General features: G+C 37.7%; 1 protein-coding gene across 6 annotated transcripts in view; it reads left to right on the top strand.

The window, feature by feature from the left end:
- LOC127946488 (pleckstrin homology-like domain family B member 2) overlaps positions 1-25138 on the top strand; it is a 42409-nt gene that overhangs the window by 15628 nt on the left and 1643 nt on the right. The window contains exons 6-23 of one of the 6 annotated variants that reach the window (XM_052543106.1): positions 3974-5121; positions 7284-7625; positions 9908-10045; positions 10971-11108; positions 12967-13095; positions 13512-13667; positions 14388-14498; positions 14622-14711; positions 14973-15107; positions 15504-15665; positions 16189-16365; positions 16448-16591; positions 17301-17406; positions 19618-19816; positions 22695-22785; positions 23126-23272; positions 23590-23809; positions 23907-23992. In XM_052543106.1, the coding sequence (XP_052399066.1) occupies positions 3974-5121; positions 7284-7625; positions 9908-10045; positions 10971-11108; positions 12967-13095; positions 13512-13667; positions 14388-14498; positions 14622-14711; positions 14973-15107; positions 15504-15665; positions 16189-16365; positions 16448-16591; positions 17301-17406; positions 19618-19816; positions 22695-22785; positions 23126-23272; positions 23590-23809; positions 23907-23992 (3719 nt within the window). Of the gene's footprint in view, positions 1-3973; positions 5122-7283; positions 7626-9904; positions 10046-10970; positions 11109-12966; positions 13096-13511; positions 13668-14387; positions 14499-14621; positions 14712-14972; positions 15108-15503; positions 15666-16188; positions 16366-16447; positions 16592-17300; positions 17407-19617; positions 19817-22694; positions 22786-23125; positions 23273-23589; positions 23810-23906; positions 23993-25138 lie in introns of all 6 variants that reach the window. The other 5 variants (XM_052543107.1, XM_052543108.1, XM_052543109.1 and 2 more) reach the window with 5 other exon arrangements.

The following is a 25138-nucleotide window of genomic DNA, read 5'->3' on the forward strand; positions in this document are numbered from 1 at the left end:
ATGCAACACACTTGGTCCTGCATACTACACTCTATTTCATACATAAGACATTTCATTCAAAAATGAAATCTCAGGGGGCCATTTGGAAAACACATGTATCCAAAATACAAAACACATTGGGTAATTGCTATCACTCAAATACACAACTGAAGGCACTTACTTGCAAAACTGAACACCAATCAGCCAGCTACAAAAAGCCCTCAGTTTAGCCATTTCAAGAACTTTGCAAGCATGGATGGAGGGAGAGCAAGAGGAAGAGCAAGAGGAAGAGGAAGAACAAGAGGAAGTGGAAGAGGAGGAGAAGGAGGAGGAGTAGGAGGAGGTCAAAGAGGCCATGCACGGACCCATATTTCTGATGATATAAGAGCAACTTTGGTGGACCATGTCATCAACCATGGCCTGACTGTGAGGGAAGCTGGGCAGAGAGTCCACCCACACGCCGCATGTCTCTTCTGCAGGCAATAGAACAGACCTGTGACAACATTCAGGTGACAGCAATCCATGGATGGTTTCGACATGCAAGGGGATATTTTCCCCGGTGCCTAGTGGGAGAAGACATTGCTTGCGATGTCGATGAGGACAACAGACGGCGGGATCCATGAGCCCACGAATGCACAATTGCCATGATTTTCTGTGTTTACAGTATAGTTTAAACACAAAAAAGCAAATAGGCCTCCTCAATATTGTACATTGTAGCACTGTACATTGCAGTAACATGAATTCAGATAAAGCAAAAAATATATATATATATTTTTTTTTTTTTTTGCTTTATCTGAATTCATGTTACTGCAATGTACAGTGCTACAATGTACAATATTGAGGATGCCTATTTGCTTTTTTGGTTGTTTGAAAATGTGCCTCCTGAAAATATGCTTTCTGAATAAACAGTGAAAATTAAAGACTGCAGTGTTTTATATAAAGTAGACTAGTGTGTTCCCCCTGATCTGAAAGTGTATGCATATGATGCAAGTATGTGTCATTTTGTCATCAGAGTTACACTTTGACAGAGGAATGTTAGGTTTTGATAGCAGAGTTTAGGTTTTGATAGTAGAGTTTCAATTTGACACATGTGAATGGTATATTTCCCAGTGTTGTGTCATGTTTACTTGTGTGTAGAGTTTTGGCACAATGAGCGAAGTATTGCAAAATGTGTTCAAGCAAGGGGCAAAAACTGTAAAAGAAGAGCTTTAGGTTTTGAATAACAGTGCGTATATGACATAATCAAAAATATAACATTAACCTAAAGGTGTTTACAACGTAAGACAAATGTTTGCTTTTGAAATATGTTTGTGATATTTTGACTCTAGTGTTTCATTTTGAAAGAGATGTGGGGCATTTTACATCTTGTGTGTGCAATTCTTGAATTTGTGTGTTAGGTTTTGAAAAAAAGAGGAAAACTTTGGAAAATGTGTGTAAGCAGTAGAAAAAAACTGTATATCGCAATTACATTGTAAAGGTTTTTTTTTTTTTTTTGGCCTGACCACTAGTAAAAGTGTAACTGGGAATTCTATCCAGTCTCTTTCAGTCAATATACAGTAATGTGTAAATCTGTACTTTTGAAATGGATATATGGCATACATAAGCATAGGGCATATTGTCCAATACAGTAACTGTCATCCAAAATGTTGCCATAGTTTACATCAGAACATCTCTCCAGAGTACACTGTTATATTGACAACATGACTAAGCAATTCGATTGTCTTATCCATAAACTATGACACAAGGACTTGACACAGATATTTATTTTTGAGAGATGAACTATGGATTTTGAGCAAGAGACTGGCTTTTGAAGGTTATCCATTGTGTTTTGCTATTTGTACGAGTTGTTTTGAGAAATGCACTAACTGTTTTGCAAATCTCAAGGATGATTCGAGAAATGTACCAAAGAGACTGAGAAAAACTGTAAGAGTGTTAAATGTCTGCTTTACAAGTCTGCTCAGAGCAATCTCTGCTCCAATGTCTGTATAGAAATGCCACTTAAAAGCCATTGTAAAAATTTGGCAGCTCTGACCAATCTCAGTCCCTAGTATCAGATTTTAATTAATTTTTTTTAAATAATTTATTTTCCCCACAACGTAATGTACATTATTTTTTGAGCAAATTCCTTTACGCCTTGTAAGTGCATTTACTGTATATATTTTTATTTCTAACTTAATAAATGTAAAAATTGTTTTTTTTTTTTTTTTTTCTATATTCTTAAATTGAACATTATTAAACATCTCAAAGGTGATTTTAATTTTTATTCCAATTTTTATGATATATATGCTGCTTCAGTGCCACAAATAAGGCATTAATTAATAACTTTTATTAAAGAAAATCAGTGCAATTCGTTACCTTGGAATTGTATGGTTCTATCTGAATTCTGAGCGGTTTTGAGATATTGAGCTTTAAAGTTTTTGCATTCCATATATTTTATAGATAGAATCTTTTTTGTTATATAAATAAAAAGTCAAAAAAAAAAAAACTACACACAAAAAACATCACATGATTTCAATAAGTTAAATATGTGAATAACTCATTTTTTACATGTCAGATAGAAACTTATAACTCTAAGGGTATGAATTGCTGGACTAACTCAAACCTAAAACCTAAAAAAGAATTATTTAACTGTATATATCTATATGAACGACTCTTACCATTGAGTACAACAGCAAGTGTAGTTTTACCCGATTTAACATAGAGTATATATAAGTTAACCCACACACACTCAGGGAGCCAGTCTTGTGGGATGTGTGATCTGTACACAGATGTGGTTTGAAATCTCCCTGTTGATTGACTGAACATTTTGGGTGAGGTGTAGAGAGTAACATAAATCATTGCCACCTCCTCTCAGTCTTTCTCTCACTCACAATGTGTTGCTAGATTCCAGGAATGAATCTTCACATACACAAATGTGCACCCACTCACTCAAAGTTCATTGTACATAGCAAACCTGGGAAATACACACACTCAGTATACTTGTATAAATTAAACTTTAACCCTTACGTTGTTGTCTAGTTCATGGGGTGAGGGCCTTACCAGTGTGGTATATACACCAGCATGCATCTGTAGCCATATTAAGTGAAGCTTGTTGTTAAATGGTTAGCCAGAACCTCCCCATATATGGTAAAAGTTTGTGTGATCTTGCATGCCTTTCCTTTAACCCTGTCATCCTTGTGATATATCTTTCAGTTTCTGTTCTATTTCCTTTGTTACCTTCACGTGAGAGATTCTTTCATGATTTAAGTTCTGCTTCAGCCTAATGCATGCACACATGCACCTTTAAAGAGATAAAGTGATTTTTCTTGGCATGTGCACGTTTATGTGTTTATGAGCATTCACATCAGTCATCTGAAGTGGGATTTCTTTGATCTTTGCTGTCTTGGCACGTGGCGTAGCGAAGCTTACCTCTCGCCCAGAAAGCAGATGAGAAAAGTGTGTCTGTGAAAGAGGGAGATAGAAGAGCAGATATGGAGGCCAAATTAAACATGAACGTCTTTTGTCCGCTCTCTTCCAAGCCTGCGCTGGATCATATACAGTTATTTTAAAAGATAAACAAATTAAGTTAATGTTTTGTCACCTCATTGTGCAATATTTTGTGTAGTATAGACTCAGTTTCTGTTTCTGTTTCTTGACCATTCTAGACTTTTCCAAAATGTCTTAACTGGCTAGGTTTGTGTTAGTTCAAGCTGTAATGCCACATTGAATACTTGGACAGCAAGGTAAATGACTGTATGTATTGGTCCCTGAGGAAAAACTGATGATCTTTTGGTTCCAGGTCATTGCAGGTCAAATGAGTCTCAGGTACATCTCCCCATACTCCTACAAAGAATTAAAGCAATTCCAGGAGTTAACAAGGGCCAAGCAGACAGTTATATAACTCCTTGTAACCACTTTCTCATGCTTGTAATAGTCTGACCTTTTCAAAAAAGAAGCTGCTTGTAATAAACCTTTGTTTATTCTTCTGAAGAACCTTTCTTGTGTTTATTTTTAGATTATCTGAAGTTCAGCAGTGACTTCAGTCATTGTCTGGGTGTCTCTGGCTCTAGAGGGATGCGCTCCGTCTCCGAACTGCGGGATTTGATGGACACTTTACAAAAAAAGAAGCAGGCATTGGAGAACAGCTTGCGAGCCAATGGGGAATCAACCCCCTCCTACTTCAGCATGACACAGTCTCCGCCCACCACACCCAATTTGATGTCTACCATCACCACGTCCTCCCAAATATCCTATCAAGAACAAACCCGCCGATTGTACAGCTCCGAAAGGCCACCACTTGTGGCCAAAGTGCCAGGACATTCATCCAGTGGCATGCCTCCATCTCCTCGCCGTTCTGACCCTCGAGAGCGCGACACATCACTTCCTTATTCTCGAACCATGAGCCAGAACCAATCTCAGGATAGTCTGCTCCTCAATACGACGGGCAGTCGTCGTGCCTGGACCTCAGGCACAGCGCTCTCGATGTGGAACGGCTCATCCACCGTTGCGACTGATTCCCTCCCTTCAACACCAGTGGGCGGTAGTGGTGCAGCCAGCATGCCATCTAGTCCCCGTCTGTCTCGTAGATTCAATGCCCCAGATGCAAGCCATAATGGAGGACTCGAAACTGCTCCACGACAAAGAAAGTACTCCGCTGGGTCACTTACAAGCATGAGCTCACACAGTCACTCACTACCACGACTCTGTCGACCTGCCGACACTCAGCTTACCCTCCTGCCAAATTATCAGTCTCCTGAAAGGCAGCTTTCTCGTCCAAATGTTGCCAGCCATCAGAATGGTAATTCTGAGGCAATCTCTATCTCGCTGTCTAACAGACCAGATACCAAACACACCGTAGCACCTCCGGATGTCACCATGACATCGGGAGAAGCCATCAGCCCCCGCCAAGCCAAGAAGGTGAGTTTGACATCCACCAACTGCAACTCAGAACTGGACAGGCAAGCCATGCGTGGTCCCTCGCCGACTCTGGAGATTGGTCTCGGGGAGAGGAGGCAATCATTTGGAAAGGCAGGGCTGGGTCCGCCGAGTGGCTTCAGGGAGAGAAAGGGCAGCATCAGCTCTCTCAGTGGAAAGGAAGAGCTTCAAGACTACCATCAGAGACAGAGGGACGAAAGATTGCGGGAACAGGAAGTGGAGAGACTGGTGAGAGACTTTAATCACTTTATGTTGTTCATGTATTGCTTTAAAGTCAACATGACATGAAAATTCACCTCATACATTTTTCTTAATGTATGTTAAGATTTGTCACTTATGCAGGACTTTGTTGTCCTCTTAAACCTGCCAAACTTGCGCTCTGGCATTTCACTTGGCTATAACTAACAGACTATGTACAGGAAGGCCCCTCCGGTTCTTTGTAGTGGATGTGGTGGAAGACCCCAGCAAAGGTGTGGCTGCATAAACCTCCTATTAATAGACAGCTCGACAGCCCAGAACCACATCCACTTTTATTGAACCCGGCCTCTCGAAAACACTCTCTGTGGGAGACCGCCCACAGCTGCAGATGATCCTGGCAAACTGCCCATGCTAACATGCCCCATTCTTGCTTCTCAGCTGCTCTCAATGGGGTTCAAATGAAAGGCAACAGAGTTTTTGTACGTTGTGGTTGAGGGAGGCCACCTGTGGCGCCGCCCTGCTGGGCAGAGACCAAACCATCATCGTAGGCCGCCTACTCATTAGTTATCACCACAGCTACAGGCTGGTGATCTTTACAAGGCCAGCACTGAGTGAAAACAAGGCTGCTACAGGTGGAGAAATATATCCACACATAGACTTTCACTGGGTTACTTTAAAAAACATATTATTACAGACCTTAGCTATGGTTGTACATCTCCAGAAAACACATACTTTATTCATGATGGCACAGTTGCGTAGCATGTGTTGTTTTTCCTGTTTCAGAGACCAATTAGGTAAAAACATTTGGGAGAAAACTATCCAATAGCATTTCCAAATGGCAGCAGCATTGGAAAAAAAAGAAATTTCATGCAATTGATATCTATTTATATATTTACTGGCAATTTATTTGTCGCTCGCAAAGATATAAATTGCTTTGCCAATGACTTTGAATGTCTGTACGTAAGTGCACATAGATGTTTTCCCCGCTTTTATCCCCCAGATCCTGATCATAAATGTAGTTCTATTAAATTTGTATTTGCTTGTTCTAGCTAGAACTTTTCATTACCTGTTAGTGCTACGCTATATAACGTGAGGAGTGATTCAAATAACATCAACGTTTTTATATTTTCGAGAATAAGTACACCACAAAGCAATAACTATCATTTGGCAGATCAATTCTATCATTAATACAGAGAGTGTTTAGAAATTGATTAGGATTATAGGAGGGGATCCAGTGAAGTTTTCCCTTTCGCTCATGCACTGGGGCTGGTAGCCTGTCTAATGAATAAAAGCGGAAGGATTGAATCACGCTGTTCCTATTTGTATATCCTTTCCTGTCCAGTGCCAGCAGTGTTTTTATTGGGTCTAGTTTCATTCTCTGCCCAGTTTCTGAGAGCTCCCTCTCTCGCTCCCATTTGCAATCTCCCTTCCTCCCAACTCATCAACCTCCCATCAGAGCGTTTGTGTTTCTGTCACCAGCTTAGTGTGGCGCTGAAGATGAGTTCATGTCTCTCAGTAATTTGTATTTGCTGTGCTAAGGAGTGTGACTGAACCTGGCATTTTTTTGATGAGGTCATGATCTCCTTCTGTGAGGTGGAGGTCACAGTGTGTCATGTGTCTGATCTCTGGATCTGTTGATATGGTGAGTAGAACTCTCTGAAGAATAGGGCCGTGTGAATGATGGGCTTGTTTTATGGACTAGGTTTCGATTTACAATGAAATATCTTAATTATAGATGTAATAACTGTTAATATGCCTGTGATGCAGGACAGGTTGTTCATTATTAGCTATATGAGATCATTTTTCTTGGCTTTGGAAATGCTCACCTGAACTTGCTGTTTGCTGTATGTCTGGTTGTCTTCATCTGGTCTTTCTCTCTGTCCACATGAGACTTTTCAAGGTACTTTTGCACCTTTTTTCATGTAAATGGATGGAATCAAAGATGTTTGTGTATTGGACCTTCTTCATAATGTAAGAAATAGCAGTAATGTTCTTCTTTAAGTTAACCATGGGCTATTAGTGTGAAATTTCTGCATGAGAGTCCTCTCCAAATAACAAACATGTTCTGAACTGCTGCATGTAAATCTGTTTGCATTTCATAGGTAAGAAAGGTTTCCAAATCTGTCATTCCCTCCAGCTGTCTGATTGATGCTGCATTTTTTTTTATCATACTGTCTCTGTCTGATCCATAGGAACGTCAGCGTCTGGAGACTATCCTTAATCTGTGCTCTGGGCTGGGCCGTGCAGAGCAGGACAAAACTGGCTTGGCCGTTGCAGACTTGCAGAAGATCAACAAGGAGTTGGAGAAATTACAGGTGTCAGATGATGAGTCTACGTTCTCAGACTCTGCAAGTCTGTCAGCCAGCATTCCTGCTGAAAATGACTATGGGATTAAAGCCTGGGAGACCCAGTCCAGCGAGGAGAGACAGGAACGACAGCACAAGAGCAGTGGACACAGAGAAGTCAGGGCGGAGACAACAGCTGTCCTTGGCTCTGCTCCCACCCCTTCTCCTCGGCTGACACGGATAAACAAGGTAATTAATAAAGCTTCCTTTAAGCCACTTAAGGTACTCTTAGAATTGTATGAATGAAATGAAATGACTTCATGCATGCAATAAAAATCACCTTGGGACCGTCTGGTTAACAGTCATTGCATTTACATTGCATTAAAACATTTTAAATGTCCAAATACTTTTTGAGGCCCCTGATTTTATTTTATATACTGTAGTATAATATATTAAATAAAAAATTCTGAAATGTAAACAAACTCTTCTTAAACTATTTGATCAAAAAAATTTATTGATTAAAAATTATATTATATTATATTATATTATATTATATTATATTATATTATATTATATTATATTATATTATATATTGCAGGTATTTTGTAGGTGAAATGGTAATATTAATATTTTAATTTGTAAAATTCAATTGTTTTAAAAGAGTATATTTCCATGTCAGCATTTAATGTTGTTATGTTATGTTATGTTATGTTATGTTATGTTATGTTATGCTATGCTATGCTATGCTATGTTATGTTTCAAATTGATTCAGACCGATTGCTTTCCAATATGGTTTCAAGCATGAAGTCTTTTTTAGATGCAGTGTGTTTTAATCTTGTTAGGTAATTTAATCATTTGTAAAGCTAGTCCTTTTCCATACTGCTAATTCCTGTTAAACTTAGGAGAGGGTATAGGAGTTTACCACCCTTCCTTGGCATGCACACAACCTCACGCACACTTTAATCCAAGAATGAATGTGCTGATGTCTTGCCTTCAACTCCTGTATGGACAAATCTAATCAGTCTTCTGCGTAGGAGTAGAAGTCATGCATTGGTTCTGTTATTTATCCATCTACATATACAGTATGCTTAAACCACTAAATAGACTTGAAAACCATTTTATAGAAACTATAAATCTGTAGTGGCCCCTTTTCTCCCATTTGGGCCACACAGAAACAGCTGAAGCAGCTCAGAGACGTGCCCTCTTTAGTATAAACTGTGATGAGCAGATATAAACATCACTATCCAAATATAGCAGGGTCATGTGCATTGTGTTTGGTTGATCTTTGCCTCACAAACTGGAAGAATGGCAGTCTTCTCACCCATATGTGCTGTCCTAATCGTACATGACATGCACTTAGGCCTACATGTGGAATCTTCCAGGTCAAAGGTCAACTTTTTATTTCGCTTATAAAAGTCAAAATAAGCAGATCACCTTCCACGGATATTGAAACATAGATAAATAATTGGTTTAGGAAATGAAGTGTGTAACTCCGCCTCAATGTTTCTCGAAGTTTGGCCTCGTTGGTGTTCATTCAGTGAATCCTGTTTCTCAGAGCTAAAGATCAGCACCGCTGCCAGAAGGGGGCATGTCCACGCTTTAAATGGCTTGCATTAAAGTGCTTTACACTATTTGCATTGACATTCAGCCCAGTTGTAAATGTAGCATTAAGAATCAATTCAAAACCAAGCATTACTAATAATTTTAGCTTGGAAGGTTAAACATTCACTAATAGCTGCTGAAAAATGTGTAAATATCTGAACGAGGGGGCAAAATGCACACAATAGCTCTGTTTCAAAGCCTAGTTAACTGCCCTGCTTTTTGCTGTCTACATAGGCAGCTAACTTCTAAGTAAGCTTCCTTACGAATACAGAACCTATTAAGAGACGGAAATGCTCTGGTGCTTCCCACTTACATCTAACAGTCCAAACAACTGATTATAAATATATTGAAATAAAGGTTGCTGCAGTATTATTTATATACAGTTATAATATTCATTAATATATCATTTAATTTAATTTTTATATTTTTAGTTTTCATTTAAGTTTATTTTGTTATGTGCTTTTGTCTTTTTTTTAATTCGTTTTTATTTAAATGTTTATATTTAGCTTTCATTTATTTAGATTTTAAGTTTGAGTTTTGGTATTTTTAGTGCTTTAAACTAAACAATTTATTTTTAATTAATTTATTTATTTTAATTAACACTTGGAATGTTTAGTGTTACATTAATATTATTTGTATAGTATTATAGTATTTATAAATATTTTAAAATCACTTTTATAGTAAAAAAAATATATATTTTTCATTTCAATTTTAGTTGTTAGTTTTAGTCATTTTATGTGCTTCTGTCATTTTTATTATTTTCAAATATTTATATTTAATTTATTTTTATATCAAAATTTAATTATTATTTTAGCTTTATATGAATTTCAAAAAACTATTTTCAGTTTTAAACCGACCTAATGTCTTTTATGTGTTTTGCTTTTTATTTAATCCTTGGGTATAGTTGTGAAGTTGCTTGTTTTCAGCAGACGCCTGAGGACGACACACAGCTGAAGCTGGATGTGAGATGTATAGAAGAGGAGAGGATCCAGGTCCTGAATAATATGGAAGAGTTAGAGCTGAAGATCAAAGACCTGGACAACCAGATGGAGGAGTCCATCAGAGAGGTACAGTAGACACATCTACAGGTCTTGGAGGAACGGAGAGATCAGGGATGGTGGGAGTAGTGAAGGCAGAGTGTCTGTGTGGGAGAGTTGTGCATGTGGCAAAGTAATCAGGAGCTGTGATGAAGACCACAGCTAGACAAGGAGGTCTGAACTGCCAAGACTAAATCTGTTTTACTTTCTCTGTTTTTTCCCCCTTTAAATGATGCTCTTCATTCCTGATTTGACTTCACTGTATTTCCACTGTAATGCACTTTCCCTTCCTGTCTTCCTCATTTTTCTTATTTGTATCCTTTCTCTCCTACTGAGGTTTGAAGGCACAGGGTAAAATTGCTCTTAGAGCTAGAGCGTTGTCTATCAATGTCAGAGAATGGGCGCTTTTTGTAGAATGGAAAGTTCTATGGATGTTAAAGTGTGTAGCTAACAGTATTTCCATCTAATCAACTTGATGGTGTCTTGATCCCTACAAACTGCTTCTGTTCCATTGTTTTTCACTCTGTCAGGTTGGTTCTAAACATAAGAACGTATCCTATTTCTATCCCCTCTTAGACACTGCAAAGTTGTTATAAAGCCCAAGGCCCAAAGCACAAGAGAAAGCTTGCCTAAGTTGGCCTGATTAATGATATGTAGGTTGGTCTTGTGTCAGCTGTTCCATTAAAGCCCCGTTCAGTAAACCCAAATTGTCTGTGTTGTGTTGTGGTTTTGTGAGGTTAGGCTTTTATGGGTTTAGAACGTGGGCCCCTTTTTATTTGTGTGAAAGGAGGCACCTAGGTGGTCCAGATCGTAGTGACATGACATCACCGTTCTCCAAAAAATCATTTAATTTGTTGCAGTAGCTACTCTAAGTGACAGTGATTTTTTTTGTGATAGATTTTGTTTAAAACAGAACTTTAGATTGAGTAAAAAAATGAAGTGTGTGTGTGTTTAGTTGGAAGTGGAGCGCGCTCTGTTGGAAGGTGAGCAGGATTCAGAGACGGCTCAGCTACAGCAGGAGAAAGACGCTTTGGAGAAACTTAAAGAGAAGATTGCTGACATTGAGAACAAAGCACAGACGGAAAAATCTCAGGTATGTGCCTTGATAAAATCTGCATATCAGTGTATCAGTACATAACGGTGGAGTTATTAACTTAACTCAAATGTGCTCTCCTAAACTGTCCATTCTTTTGGTATGTACAGTAGTTCAGTAGTCAGATTCATTTGTAAGGATTTAGTTCTTTCAGACAGTTCATATAAATCTAAAAAGTATATGAACTATTTTGTTTCTGTTTTCAGGACCACTTTCGTCAAAGATGATTGACAATTAGCATACAGTTTGGATTGGCGGTATGGTTTTGTTCACCTAATAACAACCAGATAGCTTTAGAACAAGTATGTGCCTAATTCACTGTAGCTTTACGCTTTCCAAAAAAAAAAAAAAAAAAAAAAACACTAAACAAAAAAGCAGCATTAATAGCAAATACTTATACATAATATAATAAAGCATAATAACAAAATCTTTCTTGAACATCATATCAGCATATTGGAATGATTTCTGAAGGATCGTGTGACACTGAAAACTCAGCTTTGCCATCACAGGAATATATTACAGTTAAAGTTATTTTAGTAGCTATTTATAACATTTCCACTTTTACAGTATTTTTGGTCAAATAAGTGCAGCCATTGTGCACATTAGAGTCTTCTTTTAAAGAAAATCGTACTGACCCCAGACTTCAGTGTAACAAAATGTAACACTGATTTGAGGCCTAGAGGTCCTTGTGAGGGATCTTGTAGCCAATTGCTGTTGTGCATCATTGGTTTTGAGTCTGTTATAGAATTTAGCATGTTTCATTATTAATTTTTATTGTAGATTTGTGTTACCCTAATTTATATTGTTGGTGCCAGATAAACGCTGTTAAATTGTATTGTCAGATGGAAATGTATTTAAAAGTTTCCCCCTTAAATTGCTGTAGCGTAATTGGCTACTTTTGCTTCTAGATTTGCTAATGGTTCTTTTAAAAGGTAGTTTAATTTAGTTATGCCAAACTATGGTTTCTAAGTATCTTTATCAGCACCTTTGTGTAAAGAACACATTTACATTTACAATTACAATACATATTATTACTTCTGAAATATTAAAATATAGCCTTGAATAAATTTGTATTTCACAGACCGACACGCACTTGCACTTCCTGGTAGCCTCTCAATCCGTGTCACATGGTGATTCCAGCTCTGCTCGAAATACACCTTTGCTAACCCGAGTGACACCACACGCTGTGTTTTGCAGGGGATTTCTTAGACAGCAGTTGGTGGAAATCCTTGCACCTGCATCTCGAGGTCACGGGTGCTTCCGGCTCTTTCGTTAATTTAGCCTGGCAGCTGCAGACACACTTGAGATTAATAAAAAAAACCTTTAGCAGACGGTTCATTTCTGACATACTAACTCTTAAAGAAGATGGCTGATTTGTTAAATCAGTTAATTGATTAGGATGCTGCCTATGTAGGAAGTAGAGTAACAGAATTATCACATGACGGTGATATTATAACATTTTGTTGTTTGACAACCATAAACTGTCTATGGTTGGACTACTTGATGCAAGAATTGCTTTATGATTATTAGTAGTTATTGAACATTGGTGTCTGTTATCAAACTGTTATTGAGGCCATTGTTTGCAGTAGTGTTAACATGCAAAGTGGCCACTTGTCAGTTTCAGTTCAGTTCGAACTGATCGCTGAGGTATTTCACAGTTTTTTCAGTGTTGATAATGTCAGCTATCATTTTCCTGCATTTTCATGCTCTTCATTTAATTCAACACCTCCACATCCATCATGCCTCACTTGTGCTGTTACTTACTGTGTAGTAACTAACCCTTGCCACCCCACCTGCCCCATCACTAACCCTTCTCTCCTTCTCTCCTCTTCCCTGCATCCTATGCGCGTACATGCAGGACAAAGCCAAGCTAGATGCGGAGCGTGTAAAGTTAGAGCGACTGGCACATCTGCTTGCAGAGCAGAAGACTCAGTTGGACACCTGCCCCGAAGCCTTGAAAGAGCAACTTCAGCTGCAGCTCTGCAGGGTCAGTACTCACACACAGCCTTCATCCACCTCTTCCTCATAACCAGGTTCTTGTCCTCTTCATCCCTAGCGCTCGCATCTGTCTTACCTTCATGAAAGACATTTCAGCTGGCTTCCTACTATTGTATTGTGTCATTTTAATAAAAAAGTCTGTGGTGGAAGTTGTGGCAGCTCCTCTGTTCACTGGCATGTCGTGGCGCGTGTTTCTAGCAGTTATTGGCCTGCTTCCAGCAGGGTGAAACCTTAACCCCTGTCTCTATCCCTGGGGAGGCTGCTGGAGCAGAGGGGGTTTGGTGTGAACTATTGTTGGTTTCTTTGATGCTTGTTAAACTATGGGAGTATTACGTCTTCATTTCCTTTCCAGTTTAAAGATATAGAACTAGCACCAATTCAGACCCTCATGTCTTTGTGTATCAGGATGCAGAGACACTAGAGGTGGAGACCAAGCGGTTTGAAGACCTAGAGTTTCAACAGCTGGAACGACAGAGTCGTCAGGATGAGGAGAAAGAGACTCAGACACAGCATATTCTCAGGGAGATCGCAGAATACCAGAGGAGCACCGTCACACGGAAGGTGAGTTTCCATTCATCGGCCTGTTGGTGCCTTCATGTCATGTCATCCTGGAAAGTTCTTTCTTATGAGTAACAACTTGGTGCGTTCAAATGATTTGATGGGCAGAAAGAGAAAAAGAAAAATATGTGAATTAAGTGTAACTTATGGTTTATCAATATTACAGTTCAAATGTTTGGGTTCGATACAATTTTTTAAATGTTTTTGAAAAAGCATCTTATGCTCACAAACGATTAAGGCTGCTTTTTTTTTAAATCTAAATACACATAAAAATACTGTGAAATATTATTATCATTTAAAAGAACTGTTTTCTATTTTAATATATTGTAAAATGTAATTTATTTTTATGAGAGCAATGCTGAATTCTCCATTAATCCAACCTTCATATGTCACATGATCTTTCAGAAATCATTCTAATATGCTGATTTGATGCTCAATAATTTCTTTTTTTCTTATCATCAATGTTGAAAAGAGTTATTATTTACAGTTAACTGTTTAATATTTCACATATTTTTTTTATGGAAATAATGTGTAACATTTTAAGTCTTTACTGTCAAATTTGATCAATTTAACATATCCCTGCTAAATAAAACTATTTAAAAAATCTTACTGACCATCATTCTAGTGCTGCCACGAAGAACGATGGGAAAGTTTTAGCACAAGCCTCATAAAGTGGCTATTTGACTATGATCAGTTCAACACGTTTATGTGTGACACCTTTAGGAGAGGCTCCTGGCCCTGAAGAAACAGCATACCCAGATTTCCCAGCAGGCTCAGAGGGACAAGAACAACTTTGTGAAGGAAAAGAATAATCTTCAGATGATGCTACAGCAGGTATGTCTGTGTAATATTACTACATGGCCATGATACACTGCCTTTTGGTCCTTTTTTGCACCCTTTATTTAAAGCTGTTATTGGTGCTTCTGAATCATGACAGTCTTTCTCATTTTTTCCCAGGAAAAAGAGAATTTCGTCAACTTGGAGAAGAAATATTCTGAGCTCACTGGGGAATTGGGTTTCCCTGTTAGTCCCATCAGTATGAAAGAGGTAAGTCTGACAGGATTGAGTGTTCTCTGACTGCAAATCTTCTCTTGACATGGACTATGGTATCCTCTCTTGGACTGCTCATGTGTTATGGGTCTGAGCACTTCAACCATGTGTGGCCCCAAAAGGTTACTATAACATCATGATTGGATCGCTTTTTCACCCATGTCCTCATCACGACCCTTGCAACATGGAAATCTTTAGTTGCAGAGGGTTGTTTGTTTCTACACTGTGGAAACAGGGTCTTTTTTCCCTGTATTCCAGGAATGCTTCCAGTTGGCCGATGTGTGTCCACCTCATAGTGAATTTTGCCATGCCCACAAAACCCTGTCTCCACTTCCTGCTGACCGGCTGATGTTTTCTTCTATTCTTTCCTCTCTGACTATCAAAAATTCTGAGGTAACGCACTAGCATGTGCATGCAAGATAATGTTGGTCGCTCATTTCCTGCTTTCCAAAATACCTCCTAACATGACACTCCTCTGGGTAGTTTAGTTCATAATGCTCTTAAAATAACCTCTAATTATTTCCTCTTTTAAATTCCTTAGAGGTTTTCGTTTGGATCCCTGTTTTTTTATTAAACTAATTCATCTGTCATTTTATTCATTTTTAAATGTAATTTTTTTTATTTAATTTATTATCATGTACTTTTAAATGACTTTTCTTTTTCTTTTTTTTAAATTTGTGATTCATCTGTTATTAATATGCTTGTCATTAATCATTTTAACAAACCTGAATGTATGTATTTTTCCTATTCACCCCTCTGCCCCCCCATTTTCCAAATGGTTTGTTCCAGGGCTATGTTACAGTCAATGAGATCAATGAACTGTATTCTCAGCTGGGGGTAGATCCCACCCTAGAACCCCTCCCCACCCAAGCTCAGTCCTCTCCTGACGCCCCTGCCACAGGGACTGACCCCAGTCCTGCAGAGAGCACTGCCCCGACGGGAGAGGGTGAGGTGTGTGTGATCAGGATGGTTTATATGTGTTGGAATTAAGCATGTCCAGGATTTAGTTTGGGTTTAGTGTGCGCACGTCAAGTACTGGAAAGAGAGTAAAGGTAATGTTACATGGTCACTTCATGGTACTTATTTACATTATCTGATTCCCTTTCTCTCATTCTTTTTAAATTAAAAGGGTCATATCACGCATTCAAATTTATATACATATCTTTATAAATAAATATTAATTATATTACAATTTGATTCCCTTTTGATTTGATTTTTTTAACAGGTCATATGCTATATAATAATATTTATGCAAGTTAATCATATATATGTATATATATATATTTTCATTCCCTCATTTTTTTATTTAAGAGGTAATTTCATATTAATGTCTTGGTGTTAGTGGTTTAGTGCAAAACATCAAGGCAAGTTCAATTTTTCATGATATTAACCTTTTAAACAAACTAGCCCACTCAGCCCACTTTCTTCTAGCATTCTTATTTTCTTATTTTCTCTTTTCCTATCTTTGCCAAAGCACTCTCCCTCTTCCTGTCCACTATCCTCCTCTATCCCCTCTTCCTCTTTCGCTGCATGTTCTCGTGCCAATCCTAAACCTCCCTATGTGCACTGGCCTGAAGACATGGTCACCTTCTTCAACCCTTTTCCTGCTCCTCCTCCTCTACCTGCCAAAAAACGGTGCCACCACAGGCAGGTAAACATTGCGAGTATGTGAGTATGCATGTATGAGTGCAATTATTAGTGAAATTTCTTACCTTTAGCTTTCTGTTCCTCAGCATTTCCGCACACTAGAAGAAAGAAAGCGGTACGGTAAGGAAGGCGAAACTCATTTGAGTGACACTCTTCCTCGGAAGAAGACCCAGCCCACCATAGCCCCACAGTTCACCTGTGCCACTCTGGGTCGTAACATACCTTCTAAAGTAAGAACCGATTATACATTTACACAATATCATAGAAGTCACTAATGTGCATTTTATAATATACATCAAGTAAATAATAAATATGGTAATAACAAACTAAACGTTCTGGATGGTATTTTTACTGTGTATTCAGTATTTTATTAGCAATTATGAAATTTAACCAGCATTTGTGAATGGCATAACAATTCTACTCAAAATAAAAATATATAAAATATATTATTAAATCATTTAATGATGTGTTTCACAAAGACTGTCTGGTTTTGAAACAGCTTATATAGAAACTTGTCCTGGCGTGCTTTACAATGTTTTATTAAAATATATCCGTAAATTTTGCTGTTTACTATGAAATTGTATTGTTTTGGTGCATTGATTACATATAATTCTTCTTTGTTCATTATTTTAAAAAAGTGGAAAAAAATTTTTTATGTATTTTTCTGTAATATTTCTAGCTCATTTAAATATATTTTTGGTTAATAATATAATAGAATATAATATTGTCACAAAATTTTAAATGTCTAAAAATAACAATTTTACAACACAACTGTAAGATTTTTTTCTAAAGAAATGTATACATTTATTTAGCAAAGAAGCATTAAATTAATCAAAAGTTACAATAAATGTTCCAAAAACCGTGTTCCGGACCTTTTGAACGATTGTAAATGTATGCAGTAAAAGCTCACTCTACTGTAACATCACCCCCTGTGTTTAGTCTCATCCACCTTTAGCTCAAAGCTCCAGCTGTGGGAGTGTGTTGACCCGAGCCCTTGCCATCTCCCCTAAAGAGACACACTTGGATACACATCGCCTGCTCAAGGGTAGGGCTCTTCACCTCAAACACACAGTTTAAAATGTACAGTGTTATTATGTAGCATTACATCTCAAAATTGATGCTTCATAAGTCTTCATAAATACGTTACCTAATTATTAATTACATTCTCTATCCTGAAGGCAAGTCTAGAAAGGTACAGTAGTCTGCCTACAGTACTCTCAATGTGCCTGTAAGATCATTTCCAGCGTGTCCTCTCTGGCAAAGAATGTCCTCCTTTGGGAGACATTCATTGCCCTGGTGATTGGCTGATATCAACCCCACTCTTGTTGCTTTTAATGTGTCTGGACTCTGTGAAATGGAGAAACCTGTAGTGTTTCTTTAATTTTATGCACTGTTTGACTCACCGGGCCTTTTATGGGTCTTATTGGATGAGGCTAAATCTTGTATGAAATAAAGCTGCTATTTCATACACATTACAAAGGCATGATATGATTTATTTCATACAGTGGTGTGATGTTATTTTAGTAATTCAGTCCTGCATGATGAGGTGTGTGTAGTCATTTGTTTTTGTTGTATATTTATTCATAGATTTTAATTATTACGTCACCCAGCTGTTTATAGTCTTGAGAGCTGATGGTGGGTGTTTATGGGTATTTTGACAGGAATTCCTCAAATTCTTCTGCAGAAAATGAAGTTTAGGTGCGGTCACATTAGTGAAATTTTAGCAAAATTTGTCAGTAGTGTAGAGATGTATGAAGCACAGCTCACACAGAATCACCGTCAATCCGAACAGCTTTCCAATGGTAAAAATGATGACTCCATTGCGAAATCTGCTTAGGGAAGTCTTTCACCCTCAAACGAATTTTCCTTTTCGTGTAAATTTCTATGCAAATTCCTATGAAAATTTGCAGAACAGTGGTAAAAATGAAGGAAATGAATTATTACCCAGCATGCAACAACACCATGGTCACTCGTGATCTCAGCAGTTATTTGTGTAGTAACTCTGTAACCATTGGCACATTAAGGCTCTCTAGACCATCAAAACAAGTAACAATCAGGGACAATTAAAGTGAGGCTCCTTCTAAGGAATTGATGTCCTCCAATAGGAAGCATTTGTTCCATCTGGGTGGAAGCTTTATGCATTTATTTGTTTGTTTTGTGAAGATAGTTAAAGAATGTTGGGAAGATGATGAACAGGAAATGCTTCAATTCTATTTCCAACAAATACCTGTGTTCTTTTCCACCTGATCAGTCAGTCTGAACCTTTTTTTTTTTTTTTTTTTTTGCTTTGATTTTAATACACTTAAGCCTTTTTTGAGTATGTGAGTGTTATGAGTTTAATGTTGTAGATGAAAAGCTCGACTGTATTGTCGGATGGTTTATCTGAAGGTCCCTTGGGTAGGATCATCAGAGAGGCGGGTCTCTGCCTTTTCTCGATGTGGTTGATGTTATCAAGGTTGTAGTGGAGTCAAGTCTTATAACCACTGAGCTAATTCTAGCAGTACTAGTTGTTCTGGCTAGAAGTTAAACAGTCTATCTCCAGGAGACAGCACCTAAATTGAAATTAAGCTCATATATATGGATCTATCTATTTGTTATTGACTTGTGGTTGAAGAAGGGTGTCATTAGGGGCTTGGGATCAAGTCAATGAATCGGAATAAGGTATTCTGTCAAATATACTACTATTCAAAAGTTTGGGTTCAGAAAGATATTGTGTTTTTTTTAAGTTTCTTTTGCTCACCTAATCTGCATGTACTTCTTTGATCAAAAACACAGGAATATAATGAAATCATTACCACTGAAACTGTTAAATGTGAAAATGTTTAAACTATTTTAATATGAATTGATTGTAAAATGTCATCTATTAAAGCTGAAATTTCAGCATCGCTACTCCAGTTTTCAGTGTCACATGATTTTTCAGAAGTCATTCTGTGTTGATTCGGTGCTCAATAACTTTTTGCTCACTTTTGAACAGTAGTGTGGGTTGTCAGGATAATATTGCACGGTGGCTGGTCTTTGTGAGCACAGTAAAGGGCCCCAGGGTGCCCTGGGCAGTGCCTGGCCAGAGGACACTGACCTGGGCAGCAGGAATGGAGAACCTGCTCCTGGGAGTGATGCTGCACTCTCAGGTAAAGCTGAGATAGCCCTGAAAACAGGCAGGAAGACTCATGTGGTGCTTGATGATAAATAGTGCTATTTCATAGTGTTCATTATTGCTAAATCCATGTTTTCTTTTAATGGTTGGCATATTTCTCAGGGCACAGTCAGCAGCAGATTGGCGAGGAGCAGCGAATGAGGTTGAGTGAGCTTGCTGGCCGTACATCCTCACAGACTAACGTCTACCTAGATTCCTTTGGATACCAAGACAATGGCCGTGCCTTTGACACGCTGAGTGTGGACAGCTCAGACAGCATGGAAACCAGCATTTCTGCTTGCTCGCCGGACAACTTCTCCAGGTGAGGGATTTTTTTTTATTATTATCTTTTTTTTTTTTACTGATTCTATCTTTTTGGTGGCATCTGGGTATTTCTGGAAAAATTATTTATGTGGTGTATAAGCTTTCTTTTAAATGTTTCAGTATGCTTCATTTATTTACAAAATTTTCAGCAAGGATGCTGAATTCTTTATTCATCAAAGAATGCTGAATAAAAATCATTTTCCAGCAAAACATTTTTCAAAAAAATGATAATAATAAGAATAAGATTTATTTAGCACCAAATCTGCATATTAGAGTGACTTTTAAGAGATTATGTGACACTTGAGTAATGCTTCGCTATCACAGAAATTAATTACATTTCAAAATATCTAAAAACAGAAAACATATATTTTAAATTGAATAATTTCACTATATTGCTGTTCTCATAGTATTTTTGATTAAGTAAATGCAGCCTTGGCGAGTCTAAGAGACTTATTCAAAAATAAAAAATGGGTAACACTTTAGAATAATGGTCCATTAGTTAATGTTAGTTAATTAATTAATTAACACGACAAACAATGAACAATACATTTATTATTGCATTTATTCAGCTTTGTTAATGTTAGTTCATGCTAATTCAAAGTGCATTGACTAATATTAACAAGCACAACTTTTGATTTGAATAATGCATTAGTAAATATTGAAATAAACATCAACTAAGATTAATAAATGCTGTAGAAGGAATGTTCTTGCTTAGATCATGTTAACTAAAGTAGTTGACTAACATTTACTAATGGACCATTATTCTAAAGTGTTACCAAAAAATGTTACACCAAACTTTTGAATGGTGATTTAAATTGAATTATATATATATATATATATATATATATATATATATATATATATATATATATATATAAAGATAATTTATATTTATATAAAAAAAGCATAAATCTACTCTATGTCCCGATTTAGATTCAGACTGTAATGTGTTTCCAGATCTGCAGACGGATCATATAAACTCGTGACTCATACCATGTCTTAGTAATTGAAAACATTTCCACAGCTCTTATTGTAGTTCAAGCCAAGAGTTCTGTCTGGGGTACAATGAATGAAATATTGAGAACAAGGGCAATGTGTGAGGAAAGAATAGAGAGAAAGACAGAGCGACTAAAATCCTGGAACCATATTTGAAAGCTCTGGCGACTGCCTGGTCTCATGTAGGTTACCATAAACCTCAAGTCTGTTTAAAAGTGACTAGTTGAAGACCTTAGTGAAAAGACTTTGACAGATGAGACCACATGAGGTCATTTCTCAGAGCGATGTGTATGTGTGTGTGTGTGTGTGCTGCAGGCAACGGATAGGTACTTGTGTAATTTGAGTGGTTTGCCTGAATAATGTGAGTTCTGAGGGGCCCGAGAAGGACCGTTGGTACCCCTTCCTCTGCTCCAGGGATGAATCCACTCAGGTTACAGCAGGAACAGTTAGAGGAAACAGATTCAGGGATTCTTCCCCCCAATTTGAATGTAATCAGCCGCAGAGCGCGGGTTCAGGCTGTTCTTGGATCTTTGTGTGTAATGATCCACTTCTCTCGTCTGGTTCTTTGGGTTCTAAATCAGGAATGACCTCCGTTCATCTCCGGCAACATCACTGGTAAGATACCATAAAGATGAAAGTACGTTAAGATGAAACTGATTGATGAAGGACATGAGAGGAATACAGCATGTGCAGAGGAATGGGATAGATGGAAACAAGATGGCCAGATGTTATGGCTTGGCGATTAGATGGAACAATCGAAGAAGAAGAAAAAAAAAAACGTTTGTTTTATTTGAAATCTGCATCTGCGATGAATCGCACCTATAGTTGTTAATCATCCAACAAGTAACAAAAAAAAAACATTCTTAAGCAAATATTATTATTTATTTTTTTTGCTTTAAAAACCAAAAAGATGACTACTTCATGCATGCACAGGCATCTTGTTAATGATTGACAGCTGTCAGATTCCATAACTAAAGCAGTCGATTTCAGCTTTAGAACTATAGTGGACAGAACATGTTCACAGAAGCATCTAGAAAATTTTAATTACAGATCATGCATGATTGGCACTGTAATTAGAAATCTGACAGCTAATATGTCATCAGTATCTGTTTAATGAATGCCTATTGGTCTCTCTTCTTTTGAATATTTGCATTTTTTTTTAGGCAATTGTTTTTTTGTCTTCCGTCTATCTTGCCATCAGTAGCCAAACTCCTGTGTGTTGATTCTTATGAATGTCTGACAGAAAATTATGTGTGTTGATTGCCATGATGACGGCACTGTATTTCTAATTAAGCTTAAACTTAGCCTTTTTTTTTTTATTTTGCAAGAACTGCCATAGCCATTGTCCACTATCAAATACGGGAAGTGTATTATTGGAGGGTATGTTTTGTTTTATGGACAGTTGTTTTGGGAATACAAGTAATGACAACAGGGACGGTATGGAGTTTAACATGGAAGAAGATTCTCATGTATTTTTTGTAGGTGGAGGTTTTAGGGATGATATTGAGGAGCCAAGCAGTGAGGGGAAGATTTTGGGGGGAAATTTGAAGTTTATTGAAAGGAGGGGCTGGTCAGATCTATTCCACGTGATCTTTTTGAAGTCTAAATTGAAAGCATCAGACGTCAGACTGTGGGCAGCACTCTCAAGCTGTCTATGCCTGGACTGTTAATGTGCTCCAGTGCTGACCTGCTTTATTGGTTCCCTCTGTCTTCTCTAACTTATATAAATACATGCCATTGCACATACGACATATTTACATTTGCAAGTGTATGCGTTTGTGTAGGTAACGTGATGTTTCAGTGCCTAGTTGAGATTTCTTTGGTGTAGCATTCACTCTGAAAAGTCAAATGTAATGCATTATCTCATTTTTTTTCTGCAGTGCCAGCACCTCCAATGTTTCCAAGATCGAGGAGATGGAACGTCTTCTCCAGGAGGCTCAGGCCGAGAAGCACCGGCTCCTGGAACACAGGGTAATGAAACAGCACTCAAACCTGCCACGTCATACTAAAGCTGGCATCAGTTTCACAATCCAGTCTTTCAGCACACCATAAAACCAAATGAACCCCATTTGGCTTCACGGATCTTAAACCGTGAGTTTGCTTGCTCTGTTAGAAGTTTCTAAGTCAGCCGTAAACGGCAACAAATTTTGGCTTGAAATGCACGAACGCTGTGGGAAACGAGTCATTCTTCCTGTTTCTGATGTTGTTCACGGGAGTTTGTGCTGGAACAGAGTACTAATTGTGTGCAGCTTTAAAAAGCAACATTTCGGCGCGTATCTGTACAGAACAGTGTCATCTGTTTGTGTTTCAGGAGAGAGAGATGGAGAGCAAGAGCATGGCTCTTGAAGAGGAGAGGAGACGGCGAGAAGAACTAGAAAAACGGCTGCGAGAAGAAACCTGCAGGAGGCAGAAACTCATCGAGAGAGAGGTGAAACTTCGTGAGAAACAGAGAGCACAGGTGAGTTCTGTGCTAAGACACACATCGCCATTACTAGTGCTCATATTAAGGTTAGAGATTTGAACAAACACCTAACTTTGAGTCATAACGTTATTTTTTAACTTGCCTCGTAACATCACAGACATGAGTGAAACCTAAAACCACATAAGAATATGCTTACATGCATAGCAACATACTAAAACACTTAGAACAGATTATCAACCACATAACACACTAGAAACTTAGAAACACATAAGAACAGACTGCATCTACTGTACTTCTAGATTGATTTATGCACAAAAACTTAATGTCGTATACTGTATGTGGCCCTGCTGCAGTCTCGTCCTCTCACACGCTACCTACCTGTAAGAAAGGATGACTTCGACCTTCGTAGCCACATCGACTCAGCCGGCCACAACACAGAGACTTGTTACCACGTCTCCATCACAGACAAAACCTGCAGGGGCTTCCTCGTTAAGATGGGCGGCAAAATCAAAACCTGGAAGAAGCGCTGGTTTGTCTTCGACCGTAACCGCAGGACCCTGAGTTACTATGCAGGTGATTTTTTTCCCCTTCACTTCACCTGTTCACTCAAGAAGTTGGTCGATTCAGACGATATCAGTATTGATTTTTGTTCTTTTTTAAAATGGTTTAGATAAACATGAGGCCAAACTGAAAGGAGTGATTTATTTCCAGGCCATAGAGGAAGTGTATTACGACCACTTAAAGAGCGCCCACAAGGTACTTTTCCTCTGCAGCTAATAATCATCAAGATAATAAACTTTATATACTATTTACAGTCATTTTTATCTTTGATTTTTTTTCATAACATTATTTGGATGTTATAATTTATTGACATCAATTATTAATAAAATGTAATTTATGAAACATTTAAAAGAATTAGTAATAGTTAACGTTATGAAAAAAAATAATCTCTATAAATATTTTTTCTATAAATGGATACTTTTTTTTAGTATGGAAGCCCGTTTTCGGCAACTAAATAAAAAATAAAACAAGGCAATTGTGACTTTTTTTCTCAGAATTGCAAGTTCATATCTCGCAATTCTGACTTTATAACTCGGGCTGTACGATTAATCGCATGCGATTGTCATGCATGTCTCGTCAGTAAAGCAGGTTCTGTGATTAGTATTAAACGTCCATCATCTGCTTTCAAATGGAGTGGCACTTAATACACAGAGCTGTAGTTCCCTGACAAGCTGCACAATATTGCATCATAATCGCAGATGAATCGCATTCGGATATTAATGCGATATTGCGCAGCTTGTCAGCTTTCGCAGAACAGAACCGAATTTACTGATGAGACACTCATGAAAATCGCATGCAATTAATCGTGCAGCCCTATTTATAACTCGCAAGTGTGAGAAAGAAAGAAAGTCAGAATTGTGGGATAAACTCGCAATTGAAAGAAAGAAATATCTCGCAAATTTTGACTATAGTTTGCAATTGCGTGAAAATTGCATCAGAATTGTGAGTTATAAAGTCAGAATTGTGAGATATAAACTTGCAATTCCAAGAAAACAAGTCAAAATTGTGAGTTTATATCTTGCAATTCTGAGAGAAAAAATATCTGAATTGTGAGATGAAAAATCGCAAATACCTTCTTTTATTTTTTATTCAGTGGCGGATAGTTCAGTGATGCTTTACTGACTTACAAAATAAAATTCAAGTTTGTAATAAGATGATTATTGTTATTTAGTAATTATTAAACAAGAATTAAAGAATAAAGATTCATTTTTGTCCAATCCTTCTCCTGGAGGGCAACTGTCCTGTAGATTTTAGCTCCAACCCCAATTAAAAACACCCGAACCAGCTAATCAAAGTCTTGTTAGTCAATCCTGGTCCTGGAGAACCCCCCGACAATGCACG

Source organism: Carassius gibelio, chromosome A24 (assembly GCF_023724105.1).
Source record: "Carassius gibelio isolate Cgi1373 ecotype wild population from Czech Republic chromosome A24, carGib1.2-hapl.c, whole genome shotgun sequence".
Lineage (NCBI taxonomy): Eukaryota > Metazoa > Chordata > Actinopteri > Cypriniformes > Cyprinidae > Carassius > Carassius gibelio.